Raw genomic sequence first — 22,636 nt, 5'->3', positions numbered from 1 at the left:
AAATTCCATTTGAACTAGCTGCTTTATGGAAGTTCACTCATTTGCATGAAAGGAGCCATGGATGATCAGAGTAGCAGTGGTAGTGGCATTGAATGGCAACTAAGAAAGAAACAGCCTTCATTAAACTTTACGTGAAGGACGGAGTGGAAGACACTACATTTCTCAATGTACACTTTAGGCTACCAGCACCTTCTTCTTCTTCTTCTTCTTTCGGCTGCTCCCGTTAGGGGTTGCCACAGCGGATCATCTTCTTCCATATCTTTGTCCTCTGCATCTTGTTCTGTTACACCCATCACCTGCATGTCTTCTCTCACCACATCCATAAACCTTCGCTTAGGCCTTCCTCTTTTCCTCTTCCCTGGCAGCTCTATCCTTAGCATCCTTCTCCCAATATACTCAACATCTCTCCTCTGCACATGTCCAAACCAACGCAATCTCGCCTTTCTGACTTTGTCTCCCAACCGTCCAACCTGAGCTGACCCTCTAATGTATTCATTTCTAATCCTATCCATCCTCGTCACACCCAGTGCAAATCTTAGCATCTTTAACTTTGCCACCTCCAGCTCTGTCTCCTGCTTTCTTGTCAGAGCCACCGTCTGCAACCCATATAACATAGCTGGTCTCACTACCGTCCTGTAGACATTCCCTTTCACTCTTGCTGATACCCCTCTGTCACAAATTACTCGACACTCTTCTCCATCCATTCCACCCTGCCTGCACTCTCTTTTTCACCTCTCTTCCACAATCCCCATTACTCTGTACTGCTGATCCCAAGTATTTAAACTCATCCACCTTTGCCAACTCTACTCCCTGCATCCTCACCATTCCACTGACCTCCCTCTCATTTACACACATGTATTCTGTCTTGTTCCTACTGACCTTCATTCCTCTCCTCTCTAGAGCATATCTCCACCTCTCCAGGGTCTCCTTAACCTGCTCCCTACTATCGGTACACATCACAATGTCATCAGCAAACATCATAGTCCACGGGGACTCCTGTCTAATCTCATCTGTCAACCTGTCCATCACCATTGCAAATAAGAAGGGGCTCAGAGCTGACCCCTGATGTAATCCCACCTCCACGTTTAATGCATCCGTCACTCCTACCGCAGACCTCACCACTGTCACACTTCCCTCGTACATATCCTGTACAACTCTTATGTACTTCTCTGCCACTCCCGACTTCCTCATACAACACCACATCTCCTCTTGAGGCACCCTGTCATATGTTTTCTCCAGGTCCACAAAGACGTAATGCAACTCTTTCTGGCCTTCTCTAAACTTCTCCATCAACATCCTCAGAGCAAACATTGCATCTGGGGTGCTCTTTCTTGGCATGAAACCATACTGCTGCTCACTAATCATCACCTCACTTCTTAATAATAATAATAATAATACATTTTATTTATATAGCGCCTTTCCCATGCTCAAGGCACTTAACCTAGCTTCCACTACTCTTTCCCATAACTTCATGCTGTGGCTCATCAATTTTATTCCCCTGTAGTTACTGCAGTCCTGCACATCCCCCTTATTCTTAAATATCGGCAACCAGTACACTTCTTCTCCACTCCTCAGGCATCCTCTCACTTTCCAAGATTCAATTAAACAATCTGGTTAAAAACTCCACTACCATCTCTCCTAAACACTTCCATGCTTCCATAGGTATGTCATCTGGACCAACGACCTTTCCATTCTTCATCCTCTTCATAGCTGTCCTTACTTCCTCCTTGTTAATCCACTGCACTTCCTGATTCACTATCTCCACATCATCACCTCTTCTCTCTCTCGTTCTCTTCATTCATCAGCCTCTCAAAGTACTCTTTCCATCTGCTCAACACACTCTCCTTGCTTGCAAGTACATTTCCATCTTTATCCTTTATCACCCTAACCTGCTGCACATCTTTCCCAGCTCGGTCCCTCTTTCTAGCCAATCGGTACAGGTCCTTTTCTCCCTCCTTAGTGTCCAACCTCTCATATAACTCATCATACGCTTTTACTTTAGCCTTTGCCACCTCTCTCTTCACCTTGTGTCTTATCTCCTTGTACTCCTGTCTACTTTCTGCATCTCTCTGAAAATCCCACTTCTTCTTTGCCATCCTCTTCTTCTGTATACTCTCCTGTATTTCCTCATTCCACCACCAGGTTTCCTTTTCCTCCTTCCACTTTCCAGATGTCACGCCAAGCACCCTTCTTGCTGTCACCCTTACTACATCTGCTGTAGTTTCCCAGTTGTCTGGTAACTCTTCACTGCCACCCAGTGCCTGTCTCACCTCCTCCCTAAACTCAACCTTGCAGTCTTCCTTTTTCAGCTTCCGCAATTTGATCCTTGGCTCTGCCCTCACTCTCTTCCTCTTCCTGATCTCCAACGTCATCCTACAGACCACCATCCTATGCTGCTTAACTACACTTTCCCCTGCCACCACTTTGCAGTCTTCAATCTCCTTCAGATCAACTCTTCTGCATAGGATGTAATCTATCTGTGTACATCTTCCTCCACTCTTGTACGTAACTCTATGTTCCTCCCTCTTCTTAAAATACGTATTCACCACAGCCATGTTCATCCTTTTGGCAAAATCCACTATCCTCTGACCTTCTTCATTCCTCTCCTTGACACCATACCTACCCATCACCTCCTCGTCTCTTCTGTTCCCTTCACCAACATGCCAATTGAAATCTGCTCCAATCACCACTTTCTGTCCCTTGGGTACACTGTTCATCACTTCATTCAACTCACTCCAAAAATCTTCTTTCTCACCCATTGCACACCCAACTTGCAGTGCATATGCACTAACAACATTCATCATCACACCTCCAATTTCCAGCTTCATAATCACTACACTGCCTGACACTCTTTTCACCTCTAAAACACTCTTGACATACTGTTCCTTCAGAATAACTCCTACCTCATTTCTCCTCCCATCCACACCATGATAGAACAATTTGAATCCACCTTCGATCCACCTGGCCTTACTCCCCTTCCATTTAGTCTCTTGCACGCACAATATATCAACCTTCCTTCTCTCCATCATATCTGCTAACTCTCTCCCCTTACCAGTCAGACTGTCAACATTCAAAGTTCCTACCCTCAGTTCCACTCTCTTTACTTTCCTCCTCTCCTCCTGCCTCTGGACACGTCTCCCCCCTCTTCTTCTCCTTCTTGTTCTTCTTTGGCCAACAGTAGCCCAATTTCCGCCAGCACCCTGTTGGCTAACAGTACTGGTGGCGGTCATTGTTAAACCTGGGGCTCGACCGATCCGGTATGGCAATTTGTATTGTTGTCCGCATATTGATTTGGCAAAATTTTACACCAGATGCCCTTCCTGACATAACCCTCCCCATTTATCCGGGATTGGGATCGGCACAAAGAAATACACTGATTTGTGCATCCTCTGTGGCTGGGTTTTTAGGCTACAAGCACCAGTGATGATAAAATGAATTCTGAATAATGAAAAGAAAAAAAAAATCATACTAAATAGTAAGGATAGGCTCCAGCTGCCTTGCGACTTTACCCTCTATAAGCAGAACGAGGAAATGGATGTTTACTTACTGAGGGGAGATTACTGTTTACTTAATCTTTACAGAACAGTGTCATCTGCTGGGAAATGGTGGAGCAGGTCCCCACTTGCCCTTAATGCCGAGGTGCCTTTGTCTCTGCAACTTTACTCAGTAATTTATTGCATAAATATTCCAGACATGTTAAGAATTTTAAGTTGTTGACACACACGGGGAAACCTCAACTTTGCCCCCCAAAGATGTGGAGTGTGAGGAAGTGTTAACCTGGATGTAGATAGCTTTTAATAGTTTTTAAATATTTCACATGGAACATACAGTATTTTTCTAAAATAGCTGCAGAGTATGAAATTTAAAGTTGTTGGCTAATTCTAGAGTTTTGCAATGTCAGTAAAGAAATTGATGAATGAAGTCAAACAAGAAGCAAACATGAATTCATATAAAGTAAAAACTAAGAAAAAAACTGAATTGTCAATTAAGCCTGAACATACATAAAATTCCATAGAGGTACCCACTGAAAAATCTCACCTGTTCAATTCGACCCTTCCGTAGTTCTAAGACTGCTAGATTATTATATGCTTCGGCATGGTCATTATTGTTGGCCAAGGCCAGTTTAAAACACTGGTATGCTAGATTTGAATCTCCAATACCCTGTGAAGTAAAATGAGGAAAAATTGTAAGTATTGGAATAGTTATTTGTAATGGTACACCTTTCAGTAAAATGTTAAAACAAACAGCTTTTGAGCAAATGTATTGCAATACTTTAATATTTATTCAAATTGTAATGCAGCAAATAAGATTATACCATAGAGAAGGGCAAACAACTGGAAAGAAATTACATGCACATACAGTTTGGTCATTATTTACTGTATAACTGTACAAATTAGTTACACTTTGTTACCATGACCTATTACTACTGAATTAATAATCAAAACATCTTACTAAAATACTAATTAAATATTAGAGACCAATAATGTAGATTCATACACACAATAAACTGTTTGAAAAGTAGAGTTTCTTTATTCCCTTTGAGATTACAGTGTCACATTACGCACAATGTCAAAGCCATAAGATCTGCTTTTGAATATACTATCTAACTGATAATTAGCAACTTCAAATATTCTTTGAAAAAGGCTTCCAGAGATGGCACATGCTGTTTAGAATTTAATGTACAGTTTCACAATGCAATTGTGCTCTAATGTTCAGTTTAGTTGCACTATTCATCAGAGACAAAATATGATATTCAGCAGAGCTGTAAGACTCAGACGTGTTCTTTGTTACAAATTAAAACTGAAACTATTTAAGATGTGGCTAGTTTCTCTCACAAAGTATGCCTTTAACATACTGCCCTTCCAAGTTTGTGTCTAGATGCATTTTATCCTGAATAGATATCATTTTGTTAGATATATATAATTAATTACTTGCGTATTATTGTCCACATAACTCTTGTGGATTATTACTTGCACTTTTAACTTAGTTACATATGCAAACAAGGCTTCTAATACAGTACAAATAAATGCCAAATTTATGTTAAATTTATTTGTGTGGATGGTAATCTGTAACTGTCATTAAACTATTTTATACTGTAAATTGTGTCTTAATCTAAACAATGGTTGTCTACAGTGATTATTCCTATTAATCCACTCCTTTTTTTGTTTTTTTGTTTCATCATTTAAAGTATTCTCAAGTATAAGCATCAAAATTAAGCTTTTTACATGTTCATTAAATAAATAAAAAATGCAACATTACCACACATTGAAATCAATTTATTTTTGGATTACATACAATTGCCACATGCCCCAGATTGTACCAAACATCCGCTACTTCTTCGTCATTTGCTGCTAGTGAAAGGGCTCTTTCAAATGAGCTCAAAGTCATATCGTACTGCTGGGCATAAAAGCAACAAAGACCCAAGTTGTTGTACAGCTGACAGTTGTAAACTCCCATTTGCAACAGTCGTCTGAATCAGAAAAAAGAAATTTGCTTAATTACACTGAACTAACAGACAGTTTTCATTTGTCATACTAATTAATATCCACAAAGTGCTATCCTGGACTGTTGCCATATACTGAAATTCATACAGATTATTTTAAATTCTGAGCAGGTCAGCCTAATGAAAAATAAATGTTGTTAGTAGAAAGAAAAAACAAGAAAAAAAATTAGGCAACCAAAAAATTGAATAAAATATTACTAATATTAGAATGGGCTTTATCTAAACTGTATATGGCCTTCACAAAAAAAGAACCTGCATATATTTTGCCAATCTCACTACATATTCATTTGCCATTTATATATTTTATGTCAAGAAAATAATAGACAGCTGGCAGCTGACCCTGCAGAAAAAAATGCAAGGCAGGTGCTCATCTTAAAAGACAAACACCAGTAAGAAAATTAATCAGTGGGGAAATTAAGACACAAACTGGACCTGCCAGTTTCTGGAGTAAATATATAGCACTTTATAAAAGCAAGGCAGAGCAGCACGTGTTAAACAAATGACTGAAGTTTTGTGCAAATGATTTCTTGTCAAATTCTATATATTTTTCCAAGTACAGTAAAAATGTTCAAAATGTAATTTTAAATATGTTCTGTAAATTTTGTTGAACTTTACACTAGGTTATGTACTGTAAATATCAGTTAAACAGAGTAGTTTTTCATTCTGGACAGTGTCAAAAAGGCAACAGAGTATTTTTTGTCCAAAAAAAATATGTTTTATTTGTTTATTTATGAATGAATTAACTATTTCCAGCTAATAGACATCATGAATCCATGGTTTGTCACTATCTAAGTGGTGATGTTCATATAGCTTATTAGCAAATCTAAATTGGTTCGTGCCGGAACCGAGTGCTGTTAGGAAAGGCTCTGGTTCCCTTAAAGTATTTAATTGCTTAACCAGTTATAAGAATGAATCAATTGAAGGAAATTGAATGCTGTTGTATTTTTTTTTTTAATTTAAGCGTTCTTCTACTAATAAGCCTAGAGTACTGTACAACATTATAAACACTGTGATGTAAAAAAAAAAATGGAATAAGAAACATAAACATCATGTCATACAAATACATAAAGACATAAATTCCAAATATATATATCAGCTTAGGTGGCATTCCACAGTGCATTAACAGCTTTAACCATTTTGCTTACCTATAAAACCGTAAGGCAATTTCAGGCTGATCTGTATAAAAATGATTGCTTCCTATACAAGCAATTGCTTCAACATGAGTATTATCTTGTTTAAGCACTTCTTTATAATATTCTGTGGCAGAGGTGATGTTATTCATCTCCTGGTAAAATATGAAAAGTACAACAAAAGATTGGCTAAACTATGTAAGCCCATTATCTGTCTTCATTTATGTCTAATTTTTATGATAAACAAGTCTAATTTAACATAATACATGTTATACAGTCCAACAAATGCTTGATATTATTTCAGCTACTGATAAAACGTTGGAAGACTTAACAATACTTATACAAGTAATAATGTGTCTATTCTCTTAAACTGACTCTTGGAAATAACATTGAAGAGTTCAACTGAATCATTTATTTGTAAACTAAGTGTAAAATAGAATTCCTCATATGGATTGTCATTGTTATATAGGGATCAAATAATTCTGACACCAGCAGTTAGTTTAAAAGAAATCAATACTAAAAGAGGGAGATTTTGTACTCACATATTAGATATTGCTGAAAATGACCTATAATGCTTGGCCTTACGTTTCTAATTGCATTGTCAAATTACCAGTGTAAGATTTCTAAATCTATTATAAACACATATATATGTTTAATAATTAAAGAAATACCGGATAATAAATGGATTACTGAAATGTCATGAAATGAAATACCACACTGTAACACCGCTGAAGACAAAGAGAACATAAAATGTATGGATAACTGATGAGTTTGTTATTAAATATTAGCCAGCCATGCAACAGACTGTAATCTGTTTGCATGGAACACAAATGCACAATGTTTAGTGAATCTTATCACTAATTAAGGCTCACCCTTAGAGCAGAGGTAGAAATGACTAGATATTAGCTTGTATTGTCAGGTTCTTTAATGTGCATTTGGGAAGGAACATTTATTCATGAGTTAAACAAAAAATAAAATGAGTTTCAGTATGTTCAAAAACTAATATATTGATGAACAAACAGAAAACAGCAGTGACAGCCTATGGCTGGATAACATGCCTCATAAATCCTGGCTATTCCTGTAAGCAGTGTAACTTCTCTTGGAAAGACATCTAGACCTTGCTTCAGAAGGTTTAAAGCTGCTAATGGCTGGTCCAGCCGTATGTACACCTGTTGAAATTAATGACATTATGTTAAAAACACACACACACACTGATACACTTCTTAAAAGTATAGGAAAATTTATTTTAATTTAATACATTTCAGAAATAAAAATTCACATTTTCTGATCAGGAAAAGAGTGGATTTTTAGCATTATGTGGATTCCAAGAAGTCTGATTAGATTGTCAGTATCAAGCTCTTTTAAAACATTACTCATACAAGAATAGTATTACAATTGTAAAAACGTTAAATGTCATTAGGGAGGTATGATGAAGCAGAGGTCAGCACTGCCGCCTCATACATTCAAAGTCCTCGGTTGAACTCCCATGTTAAGGAGCTGTCTGTATGTGTTTTTCTCGGACTACTTCAGTATTCTTCCTTCATCCCCAGAGGTAAGCACAGTACATTGATGGCCAATTTGAAATTGGCCCAGTGGGATTTTGCATGTGAATGGGCCCTGCAATAGACTAGCATTTGTCCAGAGTTGGTTTCTGCCTTATTCTTATTACTGATAAAATAGACTCCTCCCATGAACCTGATTTGGATAAGGAAGTATGAGAATATTTCTGTAAATATTACACTAGTTAATGTTTAGAATGTAAATGTGGTGAAACGCAAAATCAAATAGCATCATCTGTAATATGTATGTCAAGTACCATACCAGGGACCCTAGTTCAATTATTACAGAAACTATCCACAGAAATTAAAAAGATAGCACACCTTACAAAAGAGAATTAAAATTAAACCAACTAAAAAAGCAGCTGTATAAAATACTGATTTACTGCTTGGCTGAAGAAATATTATGTACAAGTTGATTATCCAAATAATAAGAATTTTTTTTCATACAGGTAAGTTTTAACTTAACCAAGGTTTTTTTGGTTACTCCTCAAACAAGAAAAAGGTAAAAAAAATGTAAAGCAATATATACATGTTATGATCTAGAGTGTATGTTTTTTGTAATCATAGGGAAGTTTACTAAGAAGGTAATGCATGTACATCTATTGAAAGAATGAATGTACTTATGCAACCATTCATTACCGGAACCTAATTAAACTAATCACAGTACTTGTAGTATCTGACGCACACCCATAATCATGCATACTAGTCATATTTAGAGTCACCAACCAACTTAGCATACATTTTTAGGGATACCATTGAAAACCAGAGTACTATGAAATAAAGTCAAATATTATCATGCAAACTCTCCACACGTACCAATTGCCACTAATTCATTCTACAGGCTGCATGTATTTATTTATCCCTCATTACAAAAATATTTTCATTTACCATTTTTTTATTGAAATTAAATTTCTGTATGTCTGTTAATAGGCTTTTTCTCACTTGGTTGATAAACCACTCAGTTCTTACAGAAATAATACCTTTGTCAAAAAAAGAAATGTATCAACCATATCCTGTTGTTTGAGTGCAGATTTAAATTGTTTTTCCGCTTCACGGAGCAACCCAAGCCTGAGGAGATATAATAAATGTAAAAACAATTAGTGTCGAAAAAGTCACATACTTAATTGAAATATAAATTTACTATATTAATTAAACAATACAGGTTTGTACGGCTGGTTAGGATGCCAAGGGCAAAAGAATCATTGTGGTGGTAAAGAGGATAAAACACAGAAAAAAGGCAATTTAAAAGGCAGAAAACTCTGACATTTGGAGATCTTGCTCTTTCAGCAGTGGGAAAAGAGGCACTGATCACATCAAGTCCTGACATGGAGAAAACTATAAAAGGTGCATTATTCTTGTTGTAAGTCCAACAAATAACCAGTGTGAACATTTTGCTGCGGGCATACTTCATCAAACCATTCTTAGGCACCTCTCTATTTAAAGAAAATGCTTAAAGACATATTTGTTCCAGGGGTCAGTGTAGATCACAGGGAAATTTTGGATTTTGTAGGACGTTTCTGACAGCAGAAGTTAATGTAGGAAAATTCAGAAATAACACTGAGGTAAAACTAAAAAGTTAGCTTGCTACCACTAATAATTACATTGATTACATCTTGCCTGAAGAAGGGGCCTGAGTTGCCTCGAAAGCTTGCATATTGTAATCTTTTTAGTTAGCCAATAAAAGGTGTCATTTTGCTTTGCTTTTCTCTACCACTAATAAGTAAACTAAGAAACTTAGCTGGAGCAGAGAATCACTATCAGATACATAAAAATACTATGGGTAGCAGAGACCTTTAGTGGGTATTTGGAGATAGGTGAGTGGGCAAAATACACAATGAATGTACAACTTAGCTTCTCTTTTTATTCAATTGCAATACTAGACAATACAAAGATCACTACTGAAACAAAAATTGATGCTGTATAAGTAGGGATATTATTAAGCATTACTCTATATACTTTTAATGATATATGTTTTGGTACCATATACTGTACCATATATTTACCTCTAACCTAAATTTGATAATACTTTAAAATTGTTTTGACAAAAAGTAGTTAAAAGAGTTATTATTTCTAATATCTCTGTAAAAGTTTATCAGGCTTTTTATATCTTTTTTTTACCAATTTATTTTAGAATTTACTTCTTCTTATAATGTACTTTGATGCATGTCAATAACTTACAAATGCATTTGTCCTCTCTTCCTAGTTATTCTTAGAAATTCATTACTTAAAACGGATGTTCAATAGATTTGTTGTTAGCCAGGCCAAGTAAGACAGGTGTGGCTACATCTTTTTTTTTTATTACTTTAAAAAAAAAATTCCAGCCTGGAAATACTCCTAGAAAGTGAAAGTACTCATTTGGCATTAGAAACAGTATACTGTACATAACCATTCTGGTAAATGTTTGCGCTTTTCATTGTACAAATTTTCTAGGTAATAATAATGAAATATGGGCCGAGAACTAAAGTCTTGAAGTCTAATGGTGGCTGCTGGTTTTTCTAGCAACCAGTCCTAATCAGTGACTTAATTAATAAACAAAAATAATAAAATATAAGTCTCAGTTATTTTAATTATTTTTTCTGTGTTCTTATAGTAAATGGATCCTAAAATGGATTTTAGCTTATATTTTTTTCTTTAAAATTCTTTAGCAGCATTCATTTACATTGCTTTCTAGAAAATGCATTTACATAAGTTTACTCTGTATATGTGAGGTGATCATGCTTTTGTGTGTATGTTTTTACTAGAAACAAAAATAACAGTGTGCTCTTCTTTGGAGCAACACACAGTTGTTATTCCTAACTATACCTCTTTATCAAAAACCAATATATTACTTCTAAGATAAAAGATAAGCAATTTAAAACATCAAGTGTAGTCATATAATTTTAAATGCTTGAAAACAACATAAATCTTGTGAAAAGCATGCTGCTCCTCAGAGCAAATCTGGGAAAAAAATAAAACTAACTAAATTCTTCTTCTCCAAGCTTGAATTAGTCAGTCATTATGAGGATAACTACAACTACATTGTGTAGTCACTGTAGACATTCAGTACTAACACCACCCATCTATAGTACAGTAACACATATGTTCCCAAACAAATAAACATCTACATTGCTATTTAGAGATCATAACTATTTGCTCAGTATTGCATTTTACAGAAAGTTCAAATACATAAAAGTCATAAAATCTGAAAATGATGAATTACCTGTAGTAACATTTGCCAAGCTGTACCTTCCACCACCAGTCTTTGAACTGTGCATGCTCAGTAGACAGGGCTGCAAGCTCCAGTGCCTAATTTTTATATAAAATTAAAAAAAAATTTTAATGTGATTTTAATATTTTCACATTTCTACTCCTATTTTCATATATTATACTTTGAGCCATGTGCCTTAGAAGACAGCCTGCTGAATCCTCTTCATGTTTTGACAAAAAATTAATAAATACTCAGACTAAAGAAACATTAAAGCAAATTAAAGAAAAATGGCTTAACATTATGATATGTTTTAGTATTTTACTAAAAATAGTAATATAACCAGCTAATACTGTAAAAGGGTATTAAGCTCTAAATCATCTTTGGACCACAAACACTATCAAACTTGCTTAAAGCCCCTGACACTCCAGTCCACAACTGCAACTCAAGACAGATCAGGTAGATCATTAAAAATTTCATGTTTAAAAAATATGAACTACATTTAACAATAGAACCTTCACAAGCAACAACTAACAATAACATATCAATTGATAGAATTTTTACAACACTTGAGTCTGTCAATGAATGTATGTCCTTAAACATACCTGAATGTTGTACCAGGTGTACATTTTTTTGGATTGTTTTTGCCTGAATCTAACCTAAGGTACCTTTTCTCATGTAACCTAATACACTAATTCATGTATATGACTTTTCCCCCATTGCATTTCATAGATTTAAGATATATTTAACCTTTTCATATTTTTCCTGTAGTCGTCAAACTGTCCATAAAGTATTGTAATTCTACATAAATTAGCTATACAATTGGGGACTTTTTACACATTTTTAAAATTTCCCAACAAATCACCTCCAGTTAAAATAGTACACCACTATGTTATTTTCAATTAAAAGATATCTTCTGATATTTTTAGAAGAGCCCAAAGTGTCATTATCTCCAAATAACAGACATTTTTGGTGAGGCATCAGAGGCTTTAGCCCCTGATCTGTTTTAACGAATGTACAAGAATAATATCTTTAAGCTCCCTGTCTTTTTGTCTATCCTATTTGATATAACCTCAATCACAGTGCGAAAGGCCATGGATGACATTGCCCACTCTTTAATTTTACATGTAGAGTAGCCAATTATGAAACTTCAAGGGGGAAGCTCTTCCATTTTATACATTGTGTAGACGATTGTAAAGCTTCAAGGGACCTCCCCTGCTCTTTAATAATTTAATTCAAGTAAGACTTGCAAATATCATAGAGGGGGCTAAGACCCTGATCTATGAAATTCCTAATGATTGCACCTATCCCCATATATATTACTTTACTAATGTCTGATATTTTAGAATAAAATTCCTTTTAAGTAAAAGGATTATGTGTTCTCAGATCTTTTCATGTTTTCACATTTCTAGAAAATAGAAAATACTATCTTCAAGGATATGTGACATTCTACTTTCAAAGGTGGTATTTTGCCACTTTCCAGAAGTTTCACTTCAAAGTTTATTTGTAACTAACACTTCCTTAGTTTAAAATTCCTTGGCACAGTAAAATAGGACAATTATGCTTAGTATAAAAAGAATGCAAAAAGAAAACCAAGCATACAATAAAACATTACTTACAGTAAAGCATGGAAAAGAATCATGACTTACATTTTTAACATCATTTTCATGATGAAAGATATATTCAAACAAAGCCTTTAAAAAAACACAAAAAGGATTAAAAGGTTTACGTATACATACAGTATATAACAATTTTTTCCAATAGGCAATGCACAGAAATAAGAAAGGTGAATAAACTAAAACAAATACTTGGTTATGTGGTTAAAAACGTTTACATAAAGGAAGCTGTGCTCAAATGCTATAATATCCTAGGGGCATGCAAAGTTACTCTCAGGGAGCAATAAAACACTGTCTATCTCTTTATCTATCCATCTAAAAAGACATATGCAGGGAAAACGAACTATTTGCATGCTAGACCAAACAGCATGTCTTATTTAAACTGGATAAGGCAACTGAACCTCTTTAGTCTTGAATGGAGACAACTACATTTCGACTTACATCAGATCTTCAAAAGGCACCAATAGTACTGGCACAGCAGAATGCTTTAAGTAATGAACAACAACTTAGGAAAAGTAAGGAATGTACAGAAAGACAGAAGCCAGTTGTTATAAGAATCTGGCATAAAACACAGAGTATTCAAATTTAGTGGAGACACAGAAAGGTTTTAAAAATATATAATTAGGTTGAGCACATAGTGGTAGGGCTCGAGAAATGGGAATCCTGGTTCATGGGGCTGTCCCCTTCGAGGTGAAAGAGATAGTGCCAGATTCTGGTGGGAGACGACTTCAGTATTACTTTATGCATTTTAACTCTCATGAAAGTTCAGATGTGAAAGTGAGCTTGAACTTGTTAGTGTGCATCCTGCGACAGATCACTAAGAACAAATGTGCCTTGAAAACTGCTGCAATTATATCTTTTAACTACTTCACAAACCTGGCTGTCACAGTGCTGCACAAAAACAGATAATAGAGAATGCCCTAATCATACTGCCACCTAAGAATATTGTAGTAGGAAGAGCTAAAATAATTGAAAAAGTATGAATGTGTATGACTTTCTCAGGATCTAATTCAGTCTTTCAGAAAAAAAAATGTAATGTGCAACACTGAAAAAGTGAATAGTGAACTTTAATTTCAACAAAATAAAAGAAAGTTTGTTCTGGAAGGAAACTAATGGTGCAGTGGTAAAAATGTAACTAACCATGTTAATTTTTAAAAGTGGATACATTGCAACATAAAGAATTGAATAAAGGGGATGCTAAAATAACTTTGCCATCAGCTAGCCAAATGAACTACAGAAACAGAATGATCTGTTCCTGAAAATATTTTGGTGTTTTTACCATTCTTGAAAATAAAATACAGTACACATAAACATACATCTTACCTTTGATAAGTTTGGTTTTTGAGCATACTTTGCTAGATTCAATCTGGACAGGTTTATGAAGGGACCATCAGGACTTGTAAGCATGGAAGCCTTTACAAAAATACCCAAAATATAAAATCATTTGTTAACATACTTGTAAATGAATAAAGCAGGTAATTTTTTTGTTAGGTTCCTAAAGGACAAGAAATAAAAACAGCCTTAATCATGTACCGTTCCCAGTCTAACATATCTTCCAGAAGCACTAGATACAGGTCTTGCAGTGTGAGCAGTCCGTGGTGTCTTGATTGCTTGTTCCATGGTGCCAGGTCTCCCTGATTGTGTGCTGGGCCGAACAAATCCAGTAATTGGCCTCCCTGCATGTGTCACCGGTCTGAAAAAATATGAACATATGACACATTAGACATGCTTTAAAAATGTTGTGGTGAACATAATGTACAAACAATTTATTCTATAATCACAAAAATTATGCAGATTGTGGATAATTTTAATATGACAACTTTTATTAGAGAAGGCACAACAACCAAAAATACATATCTGCAGAAAATCTTTTAAGTGGTAAAAACTAATCCATTCATTCAATTAAATATCTTTTGAAAATAAATTCATCATTAATAAAGACATCTTGAGAACAGAAATGCATTTTAAAATTGAGGTCTGTACCAGTTACATTTCTGCATTAATGGACAGTTTGGCACAGCCCTATAAAATGTTGTGCAAAATAAGTAATAAGCTTCCCTCACTAATGTTATTAAAAATAGGTACAAAAACCCTCAATTTTTTTATGCAATTTTCTATCATATATTCAATCTAATTATTTATCTAGAAAAATATTTATTTTTTAGTATGTTAAATCAGTTTTGTGCTGGCTTCTCTAAGCCTGTTTCCGGCCGAGGGGCAGGACCAATTGAAGCTGCAGTGTTCTTTATACCCTTGGGTGTGGGTGTGCATGTGCAAGCTGAACATTATAGTTTAGAGATGGAGCTTCAAGGTCATCGCCTGTACTACTGAGTTCCACCTGTTGATGTGTTGTTTTTTTTTTTTGCTTTTGTTTTTTCTTAAATCACATGTTTGCAATTCTGGTTCACGATTATGACAATTGAGACCACTAGTGAAGTATGAACAATCCAGTATCATTTGCTCCCTTAAAGGTGGTCACAATAATTTAAAATAAGGTAAGGAGATCAATATTGGGAATGACATTATCCTACATCTTGATTTTCGCCTACCACAGAGAAGGACCCATTAAACTTGAAAAAGCCACCAAAGAAGCCTATGTGTGTTCCATTGAGTTTGTGGAAAAGAAACTAGCAGTATGATACTCCTATTTTGAAGAAGCACAGAACCTTGTTGTAGAAAGAATAGGCATGGAGAAAATCGTCTTTTCACTTTCAACACCTGGCCACGCAGTCGTTAGCGCTGATACCGGATATTCAGTGTGCAGTTTTAGTCGTGCAGGGATGTTTAGTCTGTTTACTCTTTTAAGTTATTGTGGCCTATACTTTTTCATGTCTAAGGTTTTTATACTCTAAACATGAGGTGTTGGTTTTTTGGTTTAGTCGATTCACAGTCAACAGATTTTCCAGATGAGTGGGCTGGCTGCAAGGCACTCACTTTACTTGTATTTCAATCTGTACAGCTGTAGTTTCTCAGATAATGACAGTATCAGAGGGTATCACAATACTGTGATGCCAATTGAGACAGACCAGGTACCAGCTTCCCATCGTATGGCCCCACCAGAATTCTCATGTCAAAAATACCACTGGTTTGCACGGAAGGTAAGTGTAATAAAGAAAACACAAAACATGCATCCCTAGGATATTCTTTCCAGTCATTGCATTAACTAATGTTATTATTAATCTACCTGACTGCAGGACTTGGACCACCTCCCTGACTAGTGCCTGGAAGCTTGAGCGATGTACCAGGGCCTGAAAAGAAGAAATTAAATAGTTCTAATATACTGTAATATATACACTGTATATTTCACATACACAGTATTGTGTAATAAGTCTTAGTCATATGTAAAACAAAATATATAAGGCAAAGATGCTTTTAAAAATAATGAAAAGTTTCTAGAGTAGTGATTAAAAATGTTAAATCAGTATTTGCTCTTTGCCTTTAAAACTACATCATTTCTCTTCGGTACACTGGTGTGAAATTTCATTAGAAAATCAGCTGATAGCTTGTTCCAAGTATCTTGAAGACCTTGCCACAGATCTCCTATAGACTTTGGTTGTTTCATTTGCTTCTGTCTCTGCAAGTAATCCCAGATAGGCTCAAAGACATTGAGATCAAGGCTCTGTTGAGACCATATTGTCTGTTGCAGAACTCCTTATTCTTCATCTTTCTGTTATGATTTTGGCTGTTTGTTTGGGGGTCATTATCCTGCTGGAGATCAACACTGGGAACAATCAGATGTTACTGATAGTATTACGTAATCAAGAAATTCTGCTTGTACTTCTCAGCATTGAGGATTCCATTAAAACTACATTTGCAGAGCGCAATCTGAAACCATCCATATCCTGGTGGGAGACAAGACTTCAGTATTACTATTATCAGGGAACCTCTGTTTTGCTTCAGTATTAGTTGCAGGCACTCATTCATGTAGCACTCTGTTACTCTTCTACAGACAAACTGCCTATTTTAGCTAAAAACTTTAGTCCAGAACACTTGTTGCCCTTGTTCAGAACCCGAGTCCTTGTGTGATGGTGAATATCTTGCTTTTCTTTCCACCTTGAAAGAATGAGTTTCTGGTAACAGCTCTTACATGAAGCCAACTTCAGTCAAGACTTTTCTGGACTGTAGAGGGTGTATTTATCTTCCATTTATTTCTGTAAGTTCAGAGCTGATGGCAGTGCTGGATGTCTTTCAAATTCAAAGAGACCTCTGTTGGATGCATCTCTCATCTGCTGCACTCAGTTTTCTTGCCCAGCCACTGTGTTTTTGGTTCTCAACCTTGCTTGTTTCCTTATGCTTCTAAGGAACAGATTGGACAGCCCATCTTTAAAGTCCTGTCTGCAGAAAAATGTCTGCTTGGGGGGGATCATGCTGATATAGGATGACCAACTTACGTCTTATTGCTATGCTCACTCTTGCCATTGTGCAGGAATTGATGATTTGAAGGTTAAACTATCATATCTTCCACATCCTCACAGTTTAGTTTGGTTGTCCTTCTCCCAGTTTGATTATTTCAACACTCTTTTTTGTTTTAGTTAATTGGCTTGAAGCAATCATCAAATTATTTCATTGATTATAAGCTTATACTGGGCTTTACTTTACACTTACAAAGTAATCAAGTTTTTACATTTGAAAGTGCTCTAGTACTTTATATGCTATTATATGTTACTTTCTTTAATGCTATGCGGACATTTCTCTACAACATCAATAATTTCCTCTTTTCTAGTACTGACACACTAATGGAGAAAAATAAACAATTTAGTAAAATGTAAAACATTTTTGATAAAATCAGTACTATATATACATCCCCCAGTGCAAAAGCTACTCTAATTATACTCATAACTTTAAGAATTGGATACAAAAAAAATGCAGTGTTACTACAAGTAATAGGAAATTAAGTAAAAAAAAAAAAAAAAATACATGTCATTATTACTCTTTGAACTATAGGATGAAAGCAAGCATCTTTTTAAACACTATATAACTATATATATATATATATATATATATATATATATATATATATATAGACATGCTTAACATATTTTTGAAAAAGAGGGATTGTCTTGCAATAAGACTACAGTATATGAAAAAGCCTCCTATGTCTGCTCACAATCAGCAAATAGTACAAATGAGCCATTAAGTGTGAGACGGGGTTTGATCCTCAGATGTCGTAACACAAAAATCTCAAAAGTGTATGCCCACCCCTTACATAACTATGAATGGCAGGAAATGACAGATTTCTTAAAACTTTTCAGCACAGTTTCAGGTTTCCAAGGTATCTTAAGCTTGCCGCATTTTGACAGCCAAGTACATATTGTACTTTCAGTTAAGTACTCATTTGGTGCCAGTTCTTACACACACAGGAGCCAACCTCTGTGACTTAAGATGAAATTATATTATGAATGCCATAAGAAGTGAAGTTATAAAGGTGGCAGAATAATTGATAAAACAAAACTGAAGTATAATAAAGCAATAGAGCAAGACAGTTTTGGCATAGGCCCCAAATGGTTTCATATATAATTCAAATTCACAAATGTGTGGCCAAAACATTAATTATTACTGTATTATTATTTATAAGGTATTACTATAATTAATAATGTACTGCTGCTACTATATAATAAGAAAATTTTGTTCCATGCAGAATAAAACCAATAGCAACAGCAAAGGCAACCAAATATTCTCATAATTGTGTATGGCAGCTGTAGAAGTACTCACGAGCCACTTGAGCAATTGCATGATCATCTAGCATCATTTCTGCAATTCCTTCTTGATCCACATCTACTTCATCCACATAAACAATCTCTGTCAGTGCTCTTGTTTTTAAACTCCATGCTGCCTACAGACAGAGGCATAAGAAAATGAGCTTACAATATCTCTTTTTAATATACCTCTAATGCAAAGAAAGATTTAAAAATCAACTAGCATTTTTTTTACTTTATTTGACCAAAGGAAAAAAAGCAGGTCTAAGTGCTGTGACATAAATACACAAAATGAAATCCAAACTTGATTAATTCAGCAAAGAACAGAATTGCACAAAACACACATGCATCCAGAGAAATATTGAATGTACACATTAAAAATTAATCACATAATTTATCCTTCACAGTCTAAAGAGTGACCTCTGGTTAACATGTAAAATGATATCTTTAAAGCTTCAAAGTACACACATTGCAGAATAGGTATACCTTTCCTTTGTAGTAAGGTAATCATTTTATACTCTTGCTTAGCAGCTTAAAGAGGGGAAAATGATCCAATACAAGCAGTTGTTCAATAGATGATGGCAAGTATAATTGTTTAAAATCCAAAGTGGGCTATAGTATAGAAAACAGCACTGAATGACTTCTTTTAGGTGGGTCATATTGGATTTAGACATAATCTTTTCTGTCACTGTCTTGGATTTAGAAGCAGTGGGATGTCTACTGAGAGTTTCAAACAGTAGGCACTGAAACCACAAGTTTGATAATACACTGTGTATGTGACTGGGATAGCATCAAAGTGGAAACATATCTAGCACTTGAAATGTTCAGTGCTAATGGTAGTTTAACTTTTTTTTATTAATGAAAATAATCTAAAGATTATAAAAGTTCAAAGTTTAAAACTTGATATAGTAGTGTGAAAGACATTTTTCAGAATTTGCAATAGTAGCAAACAGCTACAAAGCCTAACTACTACCATTCTTCAGTTTTCCAGACCTACCTTTCCCTGATTGGAGATTTAGAGAGCTTAGGTCTGTCACAACAATAGCAGGTAAAAAAAAAGCAAATGGCTGTTAGACCCAACATCATTGCAATTCAGCAAATCCTCAGACAGTCTAATAACACACATTCTCTCTCAAAATGCTTCAATTTAGATTGGCAATTCAACCTCACAGCATATCTTTGGATTATATTCGGAAAATATTTTGAATATAGGGTAAAAAGTGCAATCTCCACCGCATGACTAGAACTGGGGTCTAAGTATTTTGCTACCAAATATTCCACTCTGCCACTGTTCTTCATTGTATGTCTTATTTAATATCATGCGTTTAATGGAAACTAATGTTGTATTACTATATACTTCTTGCAAACTGATTACAAGCATTTACATTGGCAGAGTTAATTGGTATATTCAAAAAATGGAACTTAAAAAGCAATTGTCACAGGTTTGTTTTAAATGCCTTATTTTGAAAAATACCTGAAATTTAATCAATACCACTTCAACTTTCTTTATTATCGGCAACATTAATAGCACTATTTCAAACTAATCCATGACTTTGTTTTGCTGAGGTGTTCTCACAATTGCCTCTCAACATTTAAATTGCTTTAGTATTAAAATATTCTTACATGATGTCCCAAATAGAGGACATTTTTTCATTAATTCAATAACAACCACAAACAGGAAGTGTTGGTTTTGGAAGAGATGGTTCTGTAACTATTATGATTACCAGTTTACACCACTTTGTAATGGCTATAATAACAAAAACTAAAATGCGTGCTTTTCATGATATATATGTATCTGTAGACGCTTTGGTTTTTCTCCCACATTTCTAAAGATGTACAGGTTAGGTTAACTGAAAACTCTAAATTGACATTTTAGGACTGTGAGAATACATGCATGTATGAACAATAGATGGCCTTGCTCCCAGACTTTTTCAGTGATGTATAGTTGTCTATGACTGGTCACTTGTACTACGTACCACAGCTGTCCGTAAAAAACAGGAAATATATTGGTTATGCAACAGTTCATCGTTACTTATTTTAAATCACTGTTACGCACAAGAATAATTTGTACACTACTTTGGAAAAGACTTCTTCAAAAAAAAAAATAAAAAACATGGTTGAGGAAGTCCTAGAGAAGTTACAGAATGCTAGTGATGAAGAAGGAATGTGAAGACTTGAATCACAGTTTGACTTGGACTACTCTGTAAACCTTTAATTTACCGATATATTTCAGTAACTTTCTTTTTCAGGTCGTCTATAATTTCTTTGGATCGAGGCATGGTGTGCTGCTTGTTGAGACCTTTTAGCCAACTTCTCTGTGCTGGAAAGGTTCTATTTAAGTCATTTAAATCTGGTTCACTGGTTGATTGAGTGACTGAGGGGATGATTACGTTTTCACATGAGTGATACAGTTGTTGGTGAAATTTATTTCTTTCTATCAATAAAATGATTATTCAAAAAAAATGTGTCTTGTTTACTCAGGTTATCTTTTGTATTTTACTAAATTTGTTTTGTGATCAGAAACAATTAATGGTTATGAATAAGTGAAAATAGAGGAAATCAGATAGGGGCAACTGTTTTTGTATATAAAATATTTACAATTATATTTAACTAGGGGGCTTACACCCTGCTTGCTTCGCTCGCCAGCCACTTCACATCTCTGTCGCTACTCTGAAACTGTGATACAATGGGAAACAAATAGTTTTTTTTTTTTTTTAACCTCCTGTTTGGTAGATCTGCTGCTGCCGCTGCCTGCGCACTAGGCAATCCATTCCCGGACGGGTTTATCCATTCCCGGGAATTCGGGAATCCCGCATTTCACTCCCAGAAATCCCGGGAATGACACAGTGCATGGGCATCTCATATGTGAACGGTTTTAGAACGACCGACACTTATTTTTAATAAAACTACGGCAATATGTTGACACAAATAAAAGACTAACCTTATCTGCAAGCAGTTCGTGCTGTCATATAAGTACATGTATCTTTAGTTGCGGTAATAAGAGCGTAGAAAGCACAACGTGTCCAGCGTGCGGTCGTCCAGGCAAGTGCGCACCTTCGTGCAGAAGTACACCAGCCACTGAGAAAGCACGCTCTGCCTCCACTGAAGTAGGCAGCACAATCATCAGACACTGATACACTTGTTCTAAACAACACCTGCGCTTGCCGTTGCTCTGAAACACCGCCATTTCAGCTTTTACTGATGCATCCAGTTTCTTGTCATCATTCTGTGATGGCAAGTTTCTTGGCACAGATAATGCGGATGCAACAGACTGACGCATTGCAATTTCAAGTTGCTGTTCAAAGCTGTTGTCTAATGAAGTGCAAGCTGCAGCAATGGCGCCACCTTAATTATTTTCAACTATAACTCTGTTATTTCCTGATTGATTTTTACACTTTTACACACTATATATGTGAGCTTGGCCGTTCCCATTTTCCCAGGAATTACAACAGTCTAATTCCTGGGAATGCAGGAATGAAAAATGTCTGGGAATCCCAGGCACCTGTTAATCGGGAGGCCGGGAATGGATTCCCTACTGCGCACTGTCTGTGCCGCATGATCTGCATCTTGCGCAGCGCTTCAAACATTTAAAAGCCTGTACTGCAGCTGTCTTTGTCATCTACTCATTGTCTGTTATTTCCGGCCCCGAGCGTGGTTAAATCTCGTGGTACAAAGTCTCATCTCACGGGAGGTCAGTTCTTGTTATTTTAGTTTATAATTTAAGAATGGAATAAAAATCTGAAAATCTTGGACTTGGTTTCGTCCGTTTATAGGAGATGGACGTCTGAAGCAGAGCTCCGCTAGCAGCAGCTTTATTTTCCCACGTATTTCATATTATTTAGAGGTATCCTGTATTTAACCCGACCAAGGAACTTCCACTACAATATACAAGCATGAGTAACAAAAAGAAAAGTCAGAAGGAACCGGAAAAGAAACTTAAAGCTGCAT

The 22,636-nt window shown here is 35.6% G+C and overlaps 1 protein-coding gene across 1 annotated transcript in view; it reads right to left on the bottom strand.

Moving 5' to 3' along the window:
- The window catches only part of ttc8 (tetratricopeptide repeat domain 8), a 64,611-nt gene that overhangs the window by 18,949 nt on the left and 23,026 nt on the right, over positions 1 to 22,636 (bottom strand). Inside the window, exons 2-12 of the mRNA XM_051919890.1 lie at positions 18,705 to 18,825; positions 16,177 to 16,240; positions 14,526 to 14,685; positions 14,316 to 14,405; positions 13,026 to 13,070; positions 11,392 to 11,477; positions 9,173 to 9,260; positions 7,692 to 7,802; positions 6,649 to 6,788; positions 5,296 to 5,470; positions 4,039 to 4,161 (exon numbers count right to left, since the gene is read on the bottom strand). Coding sequence (XP_051775850.1) covers positions 4,039 to 4,161; positions 5,296 to 5,470; positions 6,649 to 6,788; positions 7,692 to 7,802; positions 9,173 to 9,260; positions 11,392 to 11,477; positions 13,026 to 13,070; positions 14,316 to 14,405; positions 14,526 to 14,685; positions 16,177 to 16,240; positions 18,705 to 18,825 — 1,203 coding nt within the window. The remainder of the gene's footprint in view (positions 1 to 4,038; positions 4,162 to 5,295; positions 5,471 to 6,648; positions 6,789 to 7,691; positions 7,803 to 9,172; positions 9,261 to 11,391; positions 11,478 to 13,025; positions 13,071 to 14,315; positions 14,406 to 14,525; positions 14,686 to 16,176; positions 16,241 to 18,704; positions 18,826 to 22,636) is intronic.

Source organism: Erpetoichthys calabaricus, chromosome 16 (assembly GCF_900747795.2).
Source record: "Erpetoichthys calabaricus chromosome 16, fErpCal1.3, whole genome shotgun sequence".
Taxonomy (NCBI): Eukaryota; Metazoa; Chordata; class Cladistia; order Polypteriformes; family Polypteridae; genus Erpetoichthys; species Erpetoichthys calabaricus.
Note: the sequence above shows the minus strand (reverse complement) of the source record. Positions and strands in the feature narration are given on the sequence as shown.